The 20,959-nt window shown below is 37.5% G+C and overlaps 1 protein-coding gene across 4 annotated transcripts in view; it reads right to left on the bottom strand.

The window, feature by feature from the left end:
* RGS7 (regulator of G protein signaling 7) overlaps window positions 1-20,959 on the bottom strand; it is a 243,849-nt gene that overhangs the window by 8,740 nt on the left and 214,150 nt on the right. For 2 of the 4 annotated variants that reach the window (XM_075089409.1, XM_075089408.1), the window contains exons 10-17: window positions 17,187-17,261; window positions 15,995-16,093; window positions 15,201-15,262; window positions 13,597-13,707; window positions 13,009-13,134; window positions 6,391-6,577; window positions 3,005-3,094; window positions 805-885 (exon numbers count right to left, since the gene is read on the bottom strand). In XM_075089409.1, coding sequence (XP_074945510.1) covers window positions 811-885; window positions 3,005-3,094; window positions 6,391-6,577; window positions 13,009-13,134; window positions 13,597-13,707; window positions 15,201-15,262; window positions 15,995-16,093; window positions 17,187-17,261 — 825 coding nt within the window. In that variant the 3' untranslated portion in view covers window positions 805-810. Of the gene's footprint in view, window positions 1-804; window positions 3,095-6,390; window positions 6,578-13,008; window positions 13,135-13,596; window positions 13,708-15,200; window positions 15,263-15,994; window positions 16,094-17,186; window positions 17,262-20,959 lie in introns of those variants that run through there. The other 2 variants (XM_075089410.1, XM_075089406.1) reach the window with 2 other exon arrangements.

Below are 20,959 nucleotides of genomic sequence, written 5' to 3'. Positions count from 1 at the left end.
TATTGCAGCTTGCCAGGCACTGTGGCTAGGCAAAAGCCTGGCTCTCAGAGGTCCCTGATGTACTGTCTACTCTCTACACTCTCTGTTATTATAATAGGCTCTTTTATTAATATGGAACTTCCTATGGAATGATCATGTAATTATCACGTACGTTGTTATCATGTACAATGTTGCTTTATAGATCAACCTGCTCAGACAACACACAAATCACACTGCAGCATGCTGTGGCAACACCACCATGCAAAATATAAGGGGTTTTTGTTTCAAACGTTGGGATAGTTTCCTTTGTGGCTGTTTATTTACTTTTTAGTGTCCTTTACTGACTTTGTCCCATTGAATCCAAATTTCTTCCTGATTACAGTGGATTCAAAGCATATTACAGGAAGCCTTTACCTATAAGAAAGTAGTTAAAGAATTACAGTTTTGTTTTAACATGTGAGGTATTCCCACAACCTCAGAAAACTTTGTTCTTTCACTGTTTGTTTCTTTTTTTGATTACTGGAAAGTATATATAGATTTTATATATATATACACACATATATATATAAAATACATGAGGAAATACTCTTGAGCCTCATTATACGGGAGGCAGTTTCTGAGAACTGCTTCTCCTTCCCTAGAAACTAAAAAACAAAAACCATGATCTTTGCTGAAAGCTCTCATATTTTCCATTTCAACGCACACAGCTCCACTAACCAGGTCACAGAAAAAGCCACGGACGCACACACACACACACAGCAGCGTCACCTGCACAATTCAACAGACAATGCAGACAAACTTGAGTATAATCCAAGATCTTTCTACCTCTTTTCATAACAGGTTAGTGCTCGCCCTCAGTGTTGGTGTACAGTTTTTATGGCATGGGAAAATAGGGATGTTTCTGCCCTACAAAAATAAATGCGTTGAATGCTTTAGTTTGAACTTTCACAATGTTAAAAAAAAAATCCAAAGAAACTGGATAAGTAAAAAGAATCGCACATATCAGGAAATCAGTGGATCTTTTGGCAGGTGGCAAGAGAATGCCCACAGCAAATTTACCAGCCTTCATTCTTTTACCTTCGTGAAATAGCTTTCGAGAATTATATATTTAAAAAAAAAAAAAATCAGTTCTTGTAGTCCATTATCAAAATGAAACCCCAATCAAACCCTTGTGCATCATCAGCATGAATTCTTTGGTCCTGAAGAAGATGTGCTAGACATTAAGGAAGATGGGGAAATTATTATTGTTTATTTTTCCCTGTGCCCAATTAAAAAAAAAGGGACAAACTCTTTTTTAGTAAAATAAAAAGGAGACAGGAAAGAAATCCAATGTATTCAAACTGTGTTAGACTCAGTATTTTGGGAGGCACCAGAAAAAGGAACAACAACAAGCAGGTTTTCACAGACTCTTTACTACAATTTAACAAAAAAAAAAAAGGTAATAATGTCATGCTTCCTAACGCAAAAAGCATGGCTCCCAAAGGTCCAGTCCTCCACGTGTGACTATTGAGGTCAGTGGGAAAGGCACTAGGGAGGAGGGGTTGTAATGAAAGCACATTATAAAGCTGCCATTCCTAGGAAAATTTACAAACTGTGATGAATACACTTTTAATTGTCAGGTTAGAGAAGCAAAAAGGGAAAGTAGGGATCAGTGAGGGGGAGGGGAGAAGGATGTCCCATCAGGTTTACTAGTCTTCCGAGGCAACAAACTTACCACATTGCGTGTGAATTTCTCAAAAGATGTTCGACGATCCAGAGTGTTTTCCAACTTAAATTTAAAATAAATAATAAAAAAAGGAAACAAAAAGAAAAAGGAGGGGAAAAGAAAAGCAAGAAAAAATGGAGTAGAAAAGGATTGATGAACCAATGGACTGCAAAACAAAGTTTGTATAAATCAGGAAGCAAACACAGGTATGAAGCTGTAATGGGACTCTGCAAAACAGGGGATGGGCAAAGCAGATATAGTGTTTGACAAAAATAATTTTTCATGGAGATCAAACTGGTTTAATTAAAAAAAAAACTGAAAATAAAAAGAAATCATGAAGTGCACATCTTGTGTTAATGAACTGACATTCACAAACTTAAGGACTTCACACGGACAGTTGTAGCTTTCTGGTATTTTCAACATCTCTATATTGGATCTTCAGAAATCAATGTTTGAACAAAAAACAACATCACACAGTACTTTCATATAATTTTAGGTTGTCATTATAAACAATAGAATGCTACGGTGTTAATAACTACCTTGTTCCAGTAATGACCGGGGCCCTGATTTTGCAAGGCACAGGGCTCCCAGCTTATTCTAGGAGATTACTATTTAGAGCCCGCTAATAAAAGTATTTATCATTATAGAAATCTGCATTGTACAAGCCTCTTCACATACTCTGGGAGGTGTCTATTCAGAACTCATTCCATAATCTGGACTTTTGCTAAGCAAATATTATATACCAAGACATGAGCCTCTGTTTGCTGAAGTGTGACATGATCAGTCTTTCAAGTCAGATTCCTAACTTACTCAAAACTATTCACGTAATAACAGGGAAAGAAACAGAATTAGGAAGACCCTATATTTATAGTTTAAATTAGAAGCTATTCATAGGAATAAGATTGTTTCTAAACACACTCTGTAGCTTTTATAGGTGGAATAAAGAGAACAACATTTATTACATAAGCAAACTTGCAAACATGAAAGACTATTCTTCTGGGATTTTATTTCATTTTTTTAATGTATTTGTAAAGCACTTTGCAATTTAAGGTGCTTCATAACAGAGAAAACAGTACAATATGGGATGTAAAAATAAAAATAAGTTTTGCTAGATTAACTTATTGAAACATGCCCGCATGCAGGATATATACACATATATGTATATTGAACTCCTGTGTGTATGTGACCCTCCAAACACGCCAAGCTGGTCACCTACCAGATATCCAGTTGCACTGGCACAGGGGAGAGAAGACTGAGTATTGTTGCAAACATAACCACCGCTTTGCACAGTGGCAAGACAAAGGCAAGATGGACCAATACCTTTTTCTTGGCCTGTAGCAGCTCCTGGTAGGCACTGGATCGTATAAAACGAGGATAAGAATCACTTTTCATCAGTTTGTAAATGTGCTCCTGAAAGGGAAAGAAGGAGCTGTTACTCCCATAGGGAAAGCTGGAGGCAGTCATATGTTTTAGTTGCGGAATGTATACTGGCTAGGGCTATTCTGAATAGGAGTTCTTACGGGATAGCTGGTTGCAGTTCTGAAGCTAAGGCTGAATTGCTCTCTAGTCTTAAAGCAGAAATCCCACCTCTTTGTTCTGTATAAAGAACAGAGCACACCTTTCTTTAATTTATAGTCCCTATTTCCACTGTGGAATTATTTTTCTAAGAATTTACAGCTGAGTCCTAGCTTACGGCCCAGTTTCAAACCTCCCTTACATTGGTCAGTTTAGCTAAGTGACTAAATCAGGAGCTCTGGATCCTTCCTCATCAGATTTTCTGAATTAGTTTCTGGAGAAGCTTTTCTGACTTCATAGGCTGGGAAAAGGTACTAGGTTTCTAATTCAGCACCACAATAACGTGCTTAAGTTAGGGAGGATATCCCCTGGTTACTTTTGAAAATATCCTTTGACAGGTGTTTAGTCTGCTATCCAGATGACAATATAAAAAGGAAAATACACTTGCAAGCTGAAAAACAGTGCCAGGCTAATCTAATTTCCAAGACAATTATTCTTCAGAGGCATATGAATATTTGGAAACCCTTATCCTGCAACCAAATGACACAAACAGTTAATGGCGCTTTTCTTTTTGAAGAATTCTCATTTCTCTAAAATATGAAAATCTAAAAATCTACGATGTAGGACAGTGTATAATTCTAGTTATAGTTCTAGTGTTAGGAAAGAGATTTGCAGAAAAAGCAGTTGGAATAGGAAATACTCTAAAAATATTTTTTTAAAGTCCATTGTGTTAGCTATTTTTGTTTTATTTTTTACTCAAACCCTACCTTTTACTATAGGAAACTTGCAGCATAGCAATCAGGAAACAGCAAATAAACTGTAAATACTGTTTCTCAGCATGGTAGTTCATAAAATTAATGAATAGAAAAAAAAAAAAAAACAGCAAACCACCTTGCTTGAAAATTATGGCAAGGTAAAATTAAAGCTGATTTTTAATTTTAGTTTTATTAGAAACTCTAGAAATGACTCTAAGTGCCTTTCATTGTATTTCTTGCACTAGGCAGAGAAATTCTGGTGTATATTCAGAACTTAGGCTGGTTCATGTGGGGAGTTTCGATTCCACTCAGTTTCTACAAAAACAGCCAGCGCAGCCAACAGAGAGCAGAAATGACTGTGCTCCTGATGAACATGTCAATGGCGATGGGCATCAAAATGTTATTTTTGTGCACAACCCAACCCTGTAAAAGCAATAAATTAGGCTGTATTAGTATTGTTGATGTACACATTAGTCAGGAATTGAGGCTGGATGTTATTTAGAACGATCGGTCTATTTTTACTTATGTATCACTCTCATTTGACATGGAGTTCTGGGTGCCATCTTTAAAGTCCAGAAATGCTGATTTTCAAAAAATTTTTAACTGCAGTTAAATGACCTGCTGACTGGCAGAATGACTTATAAGTGGTCTCTTTCCCAGCTGGCAGGCCATAAACAACCTGTTGCAGGGGCAGAGCCCTACTACTGACAAAACCCTGCCACCTCAGGTGGGGCACTTGGTAACGGTCCTAACGCTTCAAGCCAGAACACGGCAGGTACAGTCTGCCCCCTTTTCCCAGAGAAGTGGAGGCTTCCAGGTCCAAGTTGTATGCTGAGCTGGATCAAATAAGCAGAGGTCTGACAGGAGGAGAAGTCCCGCTTGCATAAAGACTGACTACATCCTTCATAAATGAAGGGGAAAAAAAAAATAAAGAGGAGAGAGACCTGGAAGTAAAATGGTGTTGAAATTTTACACCTATTGTTTTAAATAAATGAGTACCGGCAAGGAATTTAATTGTCCTTTAATGACTCAACTGTAAATACATATATTTTTTTAAAACCCTTAATCTTGCTAGACTATTTGTGTAAATTACGTCTTTGCTGTGCACTGCATTCCTAAATCTCCAAGGGGTCAGCAATGCAAGCAAAAACTGTTTGTTTGGCTTAATACAGAGTACTTCAAAACAATGGGTCTGATATAGTGTCTAATGAAAACTTTATTGTTGCATCATATATTGCTATTCTCAGAACAGCAAAATGAAAGGTGATAGAATTATTCCTCCTCCTATTTAGGGCAGAGGCACTTTCCCAAGAAGTAGAAAGGTCCGATTCAATCCCGTGCTCTCCTTGGTGGGACTTGCAGCAGCATCTCCTGACTCCCAAGATGATGACCTAATAATCAAGCTGTAAGAAATTCTGCAGGGATATGATCTCGATCTCTCCTTTTGACACCATTTCACTTTGCATTAATAATTAAATTTTCATCTGCTGCTGCTGAAAAAGGGAGGATGGTACCGGTTCTACTACTTTTACTGTGAATCCAATTCTTTTCTATTGCTTTTCTCAGAAGTCTGCAAAGATGAAATATTAAGTTATAAGTCACAGGAAGTGTCGCATTCAATACAGAATGCTTGTTTTTTCTTCTGAGGAAAACTGAGATTTATATTTTACTGTTTTGATTTTTTAACTTTTAGTTCTAATCTCAAATATATAAGTGTTCTCACAAATCTAGCTCTGGTAAAAAGCATCTTTTGTTGACGGCATTCAAATTCTGGCTCAATCAGACCCCCAAAAGCCAAATAAGACATTTACAGACTGTTGTTTACTGCTGTAATACTGATTATTGAAGAGCGGATCTTTAGGATCTTTGCCTAATGTTCTGTAGATAGTTTAACAAGGTATAGAATATGCAACATCCATTAAATACTACACGTCTGCACAAGCTGTTACAAAATGTTATTTCTCACATGGGTCATATTCTTTTCATGCTGGGTACCTGTGACTCCTATAAATGATAACAACACTTTTGGACATGCATTGAGAGAACAGACATTGAGCCTGTATCAAAGGAATTCTTTCAGAGACAGGTCCTGAGAACTAGAAACCAATGTGCGTGAGGGGAAGCTTTTCTCTTAATGGAACTCAATAAGAAAATTAAGAAAACAGGAACATGAAAATATAATTTTCACTGCACACATGTTTTCCTCTGTTTGAAGCCCACTTGAAGACTCTATACCAGGCACAGAAGTTCCATGAAGACCTTTGGTAATTCATAGGCCTCATGAAAGACAGAATGTTACCCATTTGCATTGCCAAAACAGCATTTTAGGAATCAGAGCATTACCATTTTATTCCCAAATATATCTTATTTTTTGCGTACAGATTTCACTAGCCAACATTCTATTTCAAATGTCTCTAAACAGTATCGCAAACTGACCTGAGCATCTTCAAACGTGTATCTTCCAGGGTCCTTTACGTTCTGCGTGGTTTTGTCATAACTTTTGGAATCCAGATTGATAGCGCTGGGTGCACCTGGAGCAAGAAATTCTTGCCAGATTTCCTGGACGCGAGCAGGAACTTCACGGATAGGCCTCTTCTTCAGGTCTTCTACTGCTAACCAGAACCTATGGCACAATATAGCACCTTGACTTCCAATTCAGTGTAACTATTAATGAAGTACTCACACTTTTATTTGCTCTAAAAAAATGAAATAACTGATGTTTAGTCTAAAACATGCTAAAATAAGAAAAATCTGTGATTTTATGTTGGGATCAGTATTCTGGTATACTGTCACAGGCAATCAATCCACCTTAAGAAGCAATTTTTACAAGCCTCTTCATGGGACGGGTGGGAAATCCTTCATTACTTATGTATGGGTAACTTGCTTACAGGAAGGTTTCCATTTAACTGGAATTAAACTGAGATTTCATTTCACCTGAACCACAAAGGTTTATATTGCTTATAAACCTATTGCTTTCTGACATTCCTTCAAAAACTAATAAGAACTTATGTTCTTGCTATCTATATGAATCTCTTTTGAGTCCTGCTAAACTATAAACTGTGTAACTGCAATTTTGTTACTATTACTCCACAAATCATGTATAAACTGGAGAAGCATTTGTACTTCTCGCTATAATTTAATTTCTTTCTTCAGCGTTGCATGTCTATGCACTTTTTTAGTAAGACGCTGAATGGAAGTACCCGTTCTCTCTTTTCTGCTGCTGAGTGAACCAACACTGGGCAGCCACATACAGTGCAGGCCAGTTCACTGTATCCTTCTCACTCTGTCTGGAGCAGGATCACTTAAAAGGACTTGAGCACTTTGTGATCACAGCCAGCTAGCTTTAAGCTTTGATAATAATTTTTTGCTTGCTATTATGATTGTTTTTTAATTTCTCCTATGGGTGTTTAGACTCACTGTACCAAATAATTCTAAATTCAGCTAGTATCCCATGCTTAGACATGGTGCAGACCACTTAGTTCTTCCCCCCACCCCTTAAGAGAGCTCAGCTAAAGTTTGACTTTGTTAAATATGCAATATATACCATAACAACTTTTCATTATTGTTTTGTCACAGTGGATCTTATGAAAAACATAAGCTGAACCTTGAATTAACTGTGAAATAATTTGGATTTTACAAGGCTGGCAAATAATTTGAGTGCACCTTTAAAATGTGGTTCCACCCTCTTACACTGTGCGATTGAACTGAGCTCTCTTAGCTTAGTTAAACAAGGATAGGATATGGGAGAGGAACAGTGGAGCTGTACTCAAACCCCCGTGAAAGCAAAACAATACCTCCCTCAATCCAAATTCTAGTATAGTTATTGCAACAATTCTTATGAGAGGACAGTAAAGTGTAGCAAACAAAACCTTACAGTATTCCTCCTTTAAGACATTCTTCACTTGAGGTGATTTACCTTCCAGGAAGCAATTAGTCCTTCATAGTCCTGTTCTGAATCTCTTTTGTAGTGCAGGTGGAAGGAGACCCTGCTCATTGCTCAGAAGACATCACGGTCAGCTTCACTCTACTGAGGTGACTATTTTAGGTATTTCTACACTCTTCAATTTCCATAGTATCTAAGCACAATCTTTCTGTCTATTGATCCCTTAAGGTTCTTCAAAAGACAGAGAAGTAATATTGTGCCAGTTTTGCAAATATATTAATAATGTAATAATGTAGAGTGGTTTCTCCAAGGTCACAAAGGGAGTCTGTGCCAACAGAAGAACTTCAGTTTCAAAAATTCTGGGTAGCATCACCTCTCTCTATGAGCTGCAATGCGAATTGAACATAGGCACAGAGCCTGGGGACGTATCCGGAGAATCTGATGGCAACGCAGTAAGAATGGAGGCCTCATAACTCAAGTTTAAAAACTGCACAGCTCACAAACTCTATTTCAGTTCACTCTGTCAAATTTGGGCAACCTACTTTGGTTTCTTAAGCTGCTTTTGATATTTGCATTTAAAAGTGTATATCCTCCAGTGCTAACCCCTTCAAAAGCATCTTCTGGGACTGACTGATTACTCATGTGTATCGAAGTCAGGTAAGGAATAGAAAAAATGAAAGGGAAGAATGTTCTTTGTAAACACACATTTTCTATCACCCTGCAGACATCCTGAGGATCTAGCTCAAAGCTGTCACATTCTTGTTTGTTCCATTATATCACTGACAATACTTCTGGAAGTCACCACAAACATGCCTTAGGATGCTATTTTCTTTAGCAAGCAAACTGTTTCCATATAGTAGGTTATACTCAATTATGGGGAATAGATGGGAGATAAATTTAACTTCTTTGAGGAAACATTCAGCTTCCAGCATAGAATAGGCAGGTTGTGTAGACACATCCTTACAGGATGAACACCAGCTTTTTGATAGATTAATTTTATTTTACCCTTCTAACATTAGCATTCAAAAACCCTGCTGAAAATGTGAGGTTCTAAATATAGAAACCTCTGTAAACGTGGGAAGAAAATGCTGATTTCTGCAGTATGTTATGTCTAGGGTGCCTGCTTCACAGCCAACACATATTTTAACATTTTAATCCACTTACTGATCTTTCAAGAAAAAATGCCTGCCTTCCTCCTACAGGGAGTTAAAGTCAAATATGCAAAGTTAGAAAATGCCAAAAATAAGGCTGCCACCTCTTGCATTTTCAAAAATAACTTTTCCGAATATCCCATAGCAACCAATAGCACAGATGGAGTTGAAATGGAGCCTGCAAGACCTGAGCACAGGGCCTCAAATCAAAAGAGCTCCCTGTCCCCTTTTACAGCTCTCTGCCTCACGAGCTGTGACCAGAGCAGAAGAAGAATTCTGTAACAAACAGCATGCAGTGTGCAACAGTAAACACGTGCAAGGGCAGGAGAGCGGCGAGGGGGAACCCAACTGCATTTTCTGGACTTTGTTGTACACAGACTTAGTGCTACTCTGTGGAAGGAACTAGAGCTCAGTCTCTCTTCCCTTGGATGAAACTCTATCTCCTGTTGGTGGAGGTTTGCTTCTGCCGTGGAGACCCTCTCTAGAAGATGCTCAGTACTGTTTGAACAGAGACCTGAGTAGCTGGGTGTAAACCTGCTGCCTTCTTTTTTTGTGCAACCAGAACTCAAAGCCCCTTTTCCCTATTTACTCACACATTATGAAAGGATCAAAGGAAGGGGCAAGGGTTCCAGAGGCTTTTCCTTCTGTGCATCATGGAAGCGGTCCTGTCACCACTCTCCCCTCACTAACCCAGGAGGCTTTTGCAGTCTTAGGACCGCCTTGGAGATCACACCTCCTGCAGTACTGTGCAATGACTTGGACAGGCTTTCAGATTAGCAGGCCTGAAACCATTTATATCTTTACAGGCTGCAATTCCTACAAAACAACCACTTGGGAGCAAATGTACAGTCAGAATATGAATATTAATTTTCCGAAGAATTCTGCAGCACTACAGGCAAAGGAAGGATAGGGAGAGGAATGGGCATTTTCTACAGGGATGAAAAAAAATAGGTCTCCAGGTGCCACATTGCAGTAAGACTTGTTTCACTATCTCGCTTTCTTGGAGAACTCCTTTTTCAGTGCTTGGACAGCCTTGTGACCAAGCTCAGTAGTCTTGGATCATGCTCCAACTTAAGTCTTGTGAATTTTAAACAATGGTCACTATTTTTGTAATAGGCAGTGGGAATTTTATAAATCTATTATCCAAATCATATGTTTAGCTATTTGCTCTGTGTAGTGAGCAGCAGGCAAAGTGATCCCTCCAAAAAATCTGCTTGGTAACAAGAGATTACAAGTCATAGCCTGCATTAAGGGAATGCAGAATCCAACATGGGTGTTAGCAAACTGCAATCACACTGTAATGAAGTTACCACACTGACAGAACTGCTTAGACAGTTTTATTCCTTTGCTATGCTTTACAACAGCCTTTAGAGAGTGAAATATTATTAATCCCAATGTACAGGCAAAGAAAAAAAGCAGAGTTACAGAATAAGAAGGTGAAACCTGGTTGCATCCCTAATCACTGCACAGTTCTTAGTTTTAAGTCATGGCTCAAGTTTCTTCATCCCTGCCTGTTTCTTAAAACAGGATGTACGTCCACTAAGAATGAGATTTTCAGCCAGCTTAGACCCTCTCAGTCCAAGCTAATGAAACAGCAACACTGGGACGTTTAGCTACATAAGATTATCACACTCAATAGAAACAGTGCATCTGGTAGACTTATCATTTCACACTTTTGGCATTTCTTCCACCAAAGCAAGGCATAAGACTTCTAATCAACTAATACTGAATCTTTCTGTAGTGTCTGCTATCCCCTGCTGTATCCTGTGTTCTGCACTTGGTAGCTCGAGTCCAGGGTCCCAGATGTCTATCCCGCTGTAGGTTTGATAGTGCTTGTTGTAAATTTTATCATTATTAGATCTGTAAAAGGACATGAGTCAGCTAATGAGTTAAGTTCACTTTGTTGCAGTGGGAAGATGTGGATGGAAATAAATCTTTTCCTCAAGGTGGCTGTCAAGTCCAAAAACACCACCCCAAACAACCAAATTGCCACAGTGGGGTTAACAGGTGAGCAAAGAAATTGGTGGTCTTTCAAATTCAAGGTTTATTCTGCAGTGATGCTTGAAACCCTCAAACCTTTCATTTCTGTTACTGAGATCTATAACATTTAGACTCCCATACACAACAAACTTTACAAAGTCATGCTCTCACCCAACTTTACTGTGTGAGCCTAAGGGTGGATTGATTTCCCACAGTTTGAGAATTCATAAACACAATTCTGAGCTTGTGAGACAGTTTTCCTTCAGTTAATCATCACAGAAAGCACCTTTTCAGTGCAAGTTTGATCCACTGTCTGATCCTTCTCAGGGACAGCCTTTAAGCTCATATTCACTGTTCCTCGGGTATTATATTTTATAATGCAAATATAAGAAACTAGAGAGAGAGAGACAGAAGAGTAGATGGCATGTCAAGGAATCAGCTCTGAACAAATTTCTCTAGGGAATTTTTCTGGATCCATCACTTACAGTTTGCCTGTAGTTAGTGTTGTAAATAGGATTAGAAGAAAGCCACGGATTATGCAGGTAACAGTCTAGTTGGCAGAGAGACAGATTAATGACAGAAACGCATAGAAACTGCAGCACACACTGGGCTGGATAGGTTCATGTTTGAACAGCTGCTCTGCATTACGAATTACCAGGATGCTCTTTAAATTAAAAAAAATCACCTTTCCTTTTCTTAGTATGATTCTGATTTTTAAAATTTCATTTCACCACTGGGAGTTTTTAATTAAAAAATTAAAAAATTTAAAAAAATCTGCATCTGTCACTAATGAATTTACCAACATGCACATACAGGTCAGGCCATACTTCCATGGGGTAAGGGCAAACAAATCAGTTGGAAAATATCATAAGGTCTAGAATACCTAATATACATTTGTCATGCAAAATTCAATGTTTGAATACGAACATGGTTAGCAACTCAGAGAAGTCCTTCTCCAATTATTCTGCTGACAAACTTAAGTTAACAAGGAGGTCTGTGCAACTACTCAGCATTTATGAATCAACACCACAAAATGCTAAATGCCTCTTGTAAGATGCTTCATAATTGTAACTCTAGTATGAATGCCTATGCTGCACCACTTCGGGGTGAGAACTGGCATAGGAAAAAAGTAGTTTAGCATTTTCCTGAGTTTTAGAATGTGTGCAGAAATAATTTTATACTTCTTATGCTATTGGTGAATGAGAAGTGGTACAGAGGACAGATGACAAGAAGAGGGAATAAAGAGAAAAATAAGTTTACATACTTTTGTACTATGTACAGTTTGACTTATCTTTGGAAAGGCTGATATCAATCCCTCTGAAATCTTACCAAAATACAACTTCCTTAGAACAGTGACAACAAAACATGCTATTAGCCAATGGATGGACTATCATTTTTTAAAATTAAATAATTGTTGTTCCTCACTTAAAAGTAATACTGTATGTATATACTTTAAAAAAATTATTTAAGCTTCATAGACTAGCAGCATCTTTCCATTTTGCAATTAGTCAGGAATTTGAGAGCTAACTGTCACACTAATTCTGTTGTGTCAGGTCCACGAGTACTAGAATCTTGGTGGAGATTTGCAAAAGACCAATGGTCCCCAGAAACCTGACCAACAGTGAAAATCTGTGAATTTCACTTTTAAATCCCTAATTTATTTTTTAACAAATTATTATTTTTTATTATTATTTTACTATTCTCATAATATTGGACTTAATGAAAGATACTGAACAGGCTTTGAATGGGTCAATATTTTAAAATTGTTTAAAAAAAATGAGCTGAGAGAAAAGCTGTTATGTGAACAGTTTGACCAAAACTTGCACATGAATGGGAAAATATGCTTCATGGGACTCTATATCAATCTTTCCCTCAGCCTGAATGCGGGAGCATGCTGCAACCTGCACGAATGGATTCTGAAAGGCAGGACACAGGAAAAGTTTTGACAGGTCAAAAAATGAAAAGAAAGGTATCAGACAAAAAAGCCCCAACTCCAATATATCTTACAAGCTATTAAAAAACAAGGTCCCTCACATTTACCTTAAATTTTCTGAACTGAATTCTGACTCCAGGAATTTGAGAAACTGCTCTCTTCCCACAGGGTCTTTCAAAGCTTCATCCATGCCAAATCCCCATCGTTTCACCCTCTGCTGTCCTGGCTCTTTGCTACAGAGGCAAAACCAACAGAACTTGCAATCAGCAATAGTCAGTAATCCAACACCCTGTGTTCATAATTTAGACTAAATCCTGAAGTTCAGCCGCAGATTTCTCAACTTCCGGATTGCTCATATCTGTGCAATGTTCAGAGATGCGTAACCAGTCTGTTAGTACTTACACAGAACGAAGCCAATGCGCATGCATTTACACAGAAGAATAAGGATTTCCAACCAGGAAATGTTATCAGATTTTAAAAGGTATCTTTTCTCCCCACACTGGAACCCTGGAAACTGGTTACTGTAACTTTTTACACAGATTTCTTAATCCATAGCTCTTCCCATCTTATGAAACTGTAACACTGGAAAGACCAAAAGGATACTGCATTGCCCTTCTGCCTCAGTATTTTCGTGCAAATTTCAACAAAAGCCTGTTATACCCCTTTACCCCAAAAGAAGAAATAAAATTATATACCTTGCCTCCAGTTCCCAGAAAGTGGTGTCATCTGATATCCAAGGGTTTGAGGGATCAGGGGGCACAAGAAAAGGATCGTATTCCAAATACTGCTCTGTATAAGCTAATAGACTAGGAAAAGAAAAACAGAAAACATTGTCATGTCAGGAGGTGAGGAAACCTGATCAGGTTACCCCAGTTAACAAGTTACCTTGCATCAACTGAACCATGGTAACCAGGTGTGCACACACTCAGAAGTCAGCTACGAGCTCGGGCTAAAATAGGTTTGCTGGAGCAAACCTTTTAAAAATGGACCCCTGAAGAAGGAGGGGTGGCTCGGGTCTTGTCAAGAGCTGAAATGAAACTACACACTTCCCTAATACTTCCACATAATTCCTTTTAGGCAATAATAAATTAAATCAAGCAACCTCTTCCAGACACATGTGCTTTCATAAAGGAACATGTTTTATACCCCTACGGTTTTAATTATCCATTCCTTTAAAATCTGTTCTAAAACACTGCGTGCTATTTAGGCCATATTTACTGTCCCTGCAGCTGCTGGGACTCCTTTTTTCCTCTTCTAAATACGGTTAATATTTTTATTATTTCCTAATCAAATGGCACTACTCCCAAGTTTATTGCTTTCCAAAAAAAACTTTTATTTTTTCCAAATTCTTCAGTATTTATGAATTGGTCTGACTCAGATGAACACACTAAAACCTTTGTATTCTGGTAATTTACATCTCCCATTTCCTTATTCCCACTTTCCATGTTCCTTTTTTCCTCATAGTTATTGAAAAATTATTGACAAGTGAAGACAAATATTCTTTCTTTTCATTCCTATTTATATTATATTTAGCCTGTTACATTTTTATTGCTCAGCACAAATTCTTAACCTCTTGTCTTTATAAATATATATTTATAAGTGTTTGTATGTGTATGCGTACATACACATATAAGCAGACACACATGCCCAAACATATATGAGAGGATGAAGAACTATTTGTATTTGACCTAATTTTCTTTACTAAGCAGCTCTTTTTTCTTCAATTTTCACTCTCTCTGTATTTGATGCATAAGATTGAGCATTCCTTTTCTCTTCCTCTTCTCTACCTAAGCCGTAGTTAATCTTTCCAAGGGGCTTTTTTATTTTATTTGCTTTCTAGCCCCTTACTGAACAAATTTTGGTCTTATTTGGAGAAAGATTCCTAGCAGTGTTACACCCTCTGACCAAAAGTAAGCTCAGACTCCCTTTGTTCAATCACCGAGCTCCTCTCCCAGCCAGCCCTGACAATCAGTTCCCTTGCTTTATCAGTGATTGCCCTTTTGAAATGCCGACACAGGAACCCCAGACCTATTTCCATTTAGCCTCCCTGCCAGTGCAAGGTGAAACTTGTGACCACTTGGTCAGAGGCTCTTGGGTTTATCAGAAATATATCATAGAATATCTGGGCCACCTTTTATCAAAAGAACTTCATACTTCCCACTTAAAGTAAACTCTCATCATCTATTTCTATGACACCTGAGCTCCCTTTTCTCTATTTCTTTGATGCTATTTCATACTGACATTTTCCCAATAGTTATCAGTCTAATTGAAAAACCAGAACATGTGACAATATACTTACCTCTCTGCAACTTTTGACATTTTTAATCTATGCCTGTCTAATTGCATTTGCCAGTGCTTAATCTGCAAGAGAGGAGGGCAAAAAGTGCTATGAGTAATTCATTGCTTGACTTTATTTCCATAATTTTTTTTTATTAGGGCTGTAATTTAACCTTAATTTATCCTAGGGCACAGAAGACAAATATATCTGAGTTAGAACAACATTTCACCAGTGGAGTTCTAAAATAAATGGAATTTTCCTTCAAAGAGAAAAGATCATACAGACAAAAAAAGGACCCAGTATAACATTTTCCCTAAAGATTCATCAACAGAAATCCAATTAGCCTTTTTTTAGATTTTTTAAGAGAACTACTAATTCTTCAGACATTTACCTTCTCCCAGTTCTAACACTTCAGCAAAGATTAATGACACATGAACAGTAGATAAATGTGTGGACCCACACATGCATACATGGAGAGGTATGTATACCCCCGAACCTCGAATCAGTGTCAAGGAAGAACGAGCTGTCTACTGCTAAAGGGGCTAAAGGGCTTAGCTACGCAAAGGACCCACTGACTGGCCTGCTGCTAACTGCTTTTAACCGCTTAATGCAAGGTACAAAAAATGTCAGGTTTTCTCTCATTAGTTTTAATAGAAGTTGCATACCTAAATCCATATATGCTGAAACAAGAAGGTTTACTAAACATTTGCTAGATCTTTTCTGAACATACTTCCCAGTTACAGTAATTTTTGGTTTAATACCTACTTTCCTAAAAAGTTCATTTAAAAGTATATGTTTGTAGTTATTTTTCAAACCTCTTGGTGTAGTTCATCTTCTGTGGGTGGCTTAGTCTCTGGTGCTGGTGTGTGGGTAGGGCTGTGACTTCGAATATCGTTTTGTAAGCCATAGACAGACTATGCAAAAAATATGGAACAACGATAGTTGCTTTCAGACAATGCTTTCTACATGTACCCATAGTAACTGTGATGTTTCAGTACAGCATGCTCAAGAAATGAGCCAAGCTCATCTTTTTCTAAAGAAACTGCAAATAAGCCATTCACTCAGATAAAATTGTGCTTCCATACCATGGTGTAAAAGAAAAACTCCCCAAACCCCACAGTTTCATAATGAAAGAACGCAGGATCTAATTTTATTATGGTTCTATATTAACAGTATAGTGAACATGGGGGGTGACACAGAAAGGCAGCTATTATAGTAAGCGGACACAACTGGTAAGAAAAGAAGAAACAGTATCTTGAAAAGTAGACTATCACAGTGGATTATTTGGGTGACTCCCAAATTTGCAATGACTGCTTGGTAAATTACGCTAATCTGGACCTTTCACTACCATAAATTAGCTAAGATAAAAGTTTCTTAAATCCACTTTCTGTTTTAAAACATATTTTTCCATGCGTTGACATGAAAATATACCTCAAAGGGAGTACTTCAAAGTTGGAGTCAATCTACGTTATTATGATACAAAGGATTCAAAAGAAAGTGTTGTTCCAATCCTTCTATACACCCCTAGAGATATTACACTGTTCATGTCTGGATCCTAATTTAGATGAAGCTAATTTCCTCCACAGTTTCTGGTCATCCATTTCAGTCATAACTATAAACTAGAGACACCCTGTTCATTAAGACCAGCACAAGAAGAATTGCTGTCATAGTTTACACTGCATTTTTAATTTATTTTTCCTTAGTTACTGACAGAAATGTTTTTTACATGCTTTATTCAATCTACTTAACAACATGAATAAAGCCCACAAAAATAAATTTTATTTTCATATTTTCTGTGTATTTCTCCAAAGCCTTTCTTATGTGATAGCATTTACTTAGTACTAGCAAATTTATTAATACTAATTCATTTAAGAACTTATCAAATAATAACATACATTTGAGTATTTGTTCCTTGCAGCTGTAAGAAAAAATTGTTTTAGAAATCTATGGAACTTCATGCTATGAATTACCTCCACCTCCCTCTTTTGATATAATAAAAATACTTACCTTTCTTGTTTTATGTGGATTTCTCATTCTTGAAGATTTTTTTATATCCACTTCAGTAGTGTTTACGCATCCAGGCTATTAAAAGAAAAAGAAAGGAAAGCACAAGGATAAAACCTGCGAAGGGACTCCATACTATTTTCATTGAGATACTCCTCTTCAGTTTGTAAGGTTAAGAAAATAAATAACTAGAGGCATATAATAACTTGATGTCCTTCTGCAATAGTCCCTAAAACCTAAATAACAGAGTCTAAGGAAGCATCTCAAGTACCGTTTTGTCTGGCTTAGTGTAAGAGAGCCTCTTTTGCTATTCAGCATTGTTTGCTGGACACTAAGATGGCTTTTAGGACAAGTTTTACTGTATATCTTTATGCTGAAAGTACTAAAAGCAGTCTACAGATGAGCGGAAAATATCCAAATGCATATTATAAACCACATTTGCAGCGCAGACAGGCACTAATTCAAACTAAATTGCTATTGGCAGTGTTTGGGAATTTTGAGTGAGACACTGAAGACCACATGCTTAGAGCTCATGACACTGTGAATTTGAAATAAATTATCAAGATAACAGAAACAAATCATGTTTCTGCTTTGATTTTGCCAAGGAAGCCACACAACGTGCGTTCTAGCTATCCTTCTAAGAAGCATGGTTGATCTCATTAGACAAAATAAATAGTATTGTGCAATAGCCACCTCAGCTGTGAATCTCAGGCTTCCTTCAAAAGCGTTCAGTTTTGGGTCACTTTTTAAAAGATGATCTTTTTCTATAAAAAAAAGAGATTTTTAAAAAGTGCCAAAATGGGATCGGTTTCTTCAGAAAAGAAAAGAAAAAAAAAGAAAAACCAGGCTTGAGCAGCCTAACGAGAAGGCTGGCAGTCTGAACAGAATGACTCTCAACACATCTGATCTCGCCTTCAAAGATTTATTCTCACAACTTCCCAAAGGACACAAGTCTCCTATTTTCTCCTAATTCATCTTCCTTTGACACTTCCCTCTGAGTATGAACTCTCTGAAGAAATGTGTTCTTTACCCATTGCTGGAAACAACTAATAATGAGTGTTATGCTCTCAGGTGAGTTTTACCTATTGATTTTAGAGGGATTACATTTGGCACTGAGAGTGGGAAGAACAAAATCTGCTCTCTAGAGGGAGCAGAGTTTTAGTGAAAGTAGGTCGGGGTTTTTTAATGGGAGTGGCTAGATGTAGAATTTATTTGCCAGACAACCAAGCTGGACTTATTATCACACTAATGATACAAGCTTTGTCTTCTTATCGTAATGTAAAATGCTTGATGTGGCCATAAATCATCAGACAACAATTTTAAATACTTCTTATATAGGCAGAGCTAAGAAACAAACACATTTCGTTAAACAGTCCAATGGTACTCTGCCTCTGGAAAATATTGTAAATAACAGACCAGTTCTTTTATCCAGTAGGATTTTTAAATTAATAAATACATTTTATTTTAAAGTAACACATTAATGTGTGTTTGATCATATTACATTTGCAGTATAAACAGTTCCTCATCAAGTAAGAATAAAAATAGGCACTTAGTATTCTCAGGATTGCACCTGACATGCCTATTGATCTACATTTGGGAAGGTACATTTTGTGCTTGTGAACAAAAATGGGAGTTTTTAAACTCAGAATAACTTGTAACTCTCAAAGGCAATGACAGGTTGAGAAATACAGAATTCTGCATGACAGTTAATTTAAAGGCAGAAAGCAATTTTACAGGGCAGTATACTGAGATATAAAGTTAAAAAGAAAACAATGCATCTACCTTAGGATTATGGCAGCAGCTGGCAGTGAAGAAGACATGGGCTTTTAACAGTATGTACAGCCCTTGAATGCAACTGTTTGAATAGCAGGTACACTTACATAAGGCACAAACTATTATTCGTTTAGTTTTCAATTATGGTTTGTCAAAAGCATGTCCTAAAAATGGAAAGGGGAAAAAAGAAGCGAAAAAAAAGGGGGAGAGGGGGGCATAAACCTCATCCGAAGCCTCTTATTTTCAAAGATTTGAAGTCCACCAGCAGTAAATCAGTATGAACAGGTCCAGCACCTTGCCCAGGTAACTCACATGCCAGAGCTGTGCAGATTGGTGCGAGGGACACAACAAGAAATTCTAGGAGATTTTTAGGAATGAAACAAGGGCGAAGCTTTTGCTGGTTGGAAAGACACCCAGCCCAGTACTGACCTTCTACAGCATCTAGTGGATTCTTACTGACACCTGGCTGTTTAAAACCTCTCACGCTGAAGTAAAGCTGCTCTGGCATACTTCAGCAGGGGCACTCATGAGAGGCCGCGAGGGCAGAAACTGGACCGAGGTGTCACCAAAGGGAAGCCGACAGGAGAGCAGCAGCAGGAAGGTACAAGCAGGGAAGCGTCACGAAGTTTCAGTGCAAAAGAAGGCACTTAAAGGGTGCATCACTACTCTGACAACCGTGGGGTAACAATAGGAGTTTAAGACATATATCACTACCACCATACAATACTGTTCTCATAATTTGATTTAAATTATATCACTGGAAGTACCTATTGTAATCGGGGCCACAATTAATGTTTTCTTCTCAACTGAAGAGTATTTCTTTAAATGATACTTGATATGAGATGGAATTTATTGTTTCTCTGGTGTTGCCACACTTCATCTGTCAATGTTTAGGAATAAATATCAAACATCTTTTCAACTAAAACAAACACAAAGGCGTGCATTATTTGAACATTTTGCTAAAATAACTGAGAATCTTTGGAGGACAACCTTTGCTGGACAACATTTCATTTTATTCGCATGCCCCCATTAACATAATAAGTATGTGTTTGGATACAATTACACCCAGCTGTGTTTTCTTTTTGTGTTGCTTTTTTAACTGGACTACCATAGTTCGAATAGTGAGATGCCTGTCAGAGTGCTCTACTGCAAGATTCCCATTTAGTGTGTACTATATAATTTGCATACTAATACTGTAAATAGTTTTCAAACAGATTTCCTGGAAGATTTGAAATGTCTTCTATATGTGTAAATAGAATGTTTATTTCTTCCAGGACTAATATTCCGTATGCAAACAGTTGCCCCTCCACACATGGAGAGTGAAGTCATGTGACCTTGCTGAAATTATCATACAGCAGGGTCATAACCAGGGGAGAATGTGGCCCTCATCTGTTTTTAAATAGCTGGTTGAAAAACTATCATATATTCAAAGGAAACTTAGTTTCTTTTCATCTGTTAGCATGCCCTTATATCAAAGTACAAATGCTATTTTATTAATTTCCAGCAAAGGACATGTCAGTTCAGTCATGATAAATTCACTGCTGAGATAAATGGATGCAGATAAATAATATAAAAAGCCACATATAGAAGATTTTTTTAATCCCTACTTCAATTATTGGATAATCACACTAGTAAGAATTCCAAGCAGCACAGCTTCCTATTGATGCTGTCTAGGAGGTTGCTTAATAGGATTCTGCCAAGAAATGCAGTGGAAGGAGGAAGCCTCCTCTGCAAGGAGAGGAGGTCCAAGAACTCCAGGTCCAATAACTTACATCTTGGATCTGGCTACAGCCAACATTTGATAACAACAACCACCTGAGAGTATGTTAAGTTAAAAAAGATCCACTTGACATTTCATATTCTTTCCCCGATAGCTGTGCAACAGTAAATTAATTAATTAAGCCCTTGTGGTAGTGCTATCAGCAAATTAATTTTTGCCACCTGTAGCAACTCTCTGGAAGAATTCATTGTTTACATCAATGGGATGCTTTAGCCATGGTACC

The sequence above is a fragment of the Phalacrocorax aristotelis genome, chromosome 3 (assembly GCF_949628215.1).
Source record: "Phalacrocorax aristotelis chromosome 3, bGulAri2.1, whole genome shotgun sequence".
In the NCBI taxonomy this organism is placed as follows: domain Eukaryota; kingdom Metazoa; phylum Chordata; class Aves; order Suliformes; family Phalacrocoracidae; genus Phalacrocorax; species Phalacrocorax aristotelis.
The sequence above is the reverse complement of the archived record's forward strand: the minus strand, read 5'-3'. Positions and strand labels throughout refer to the sequence as shown.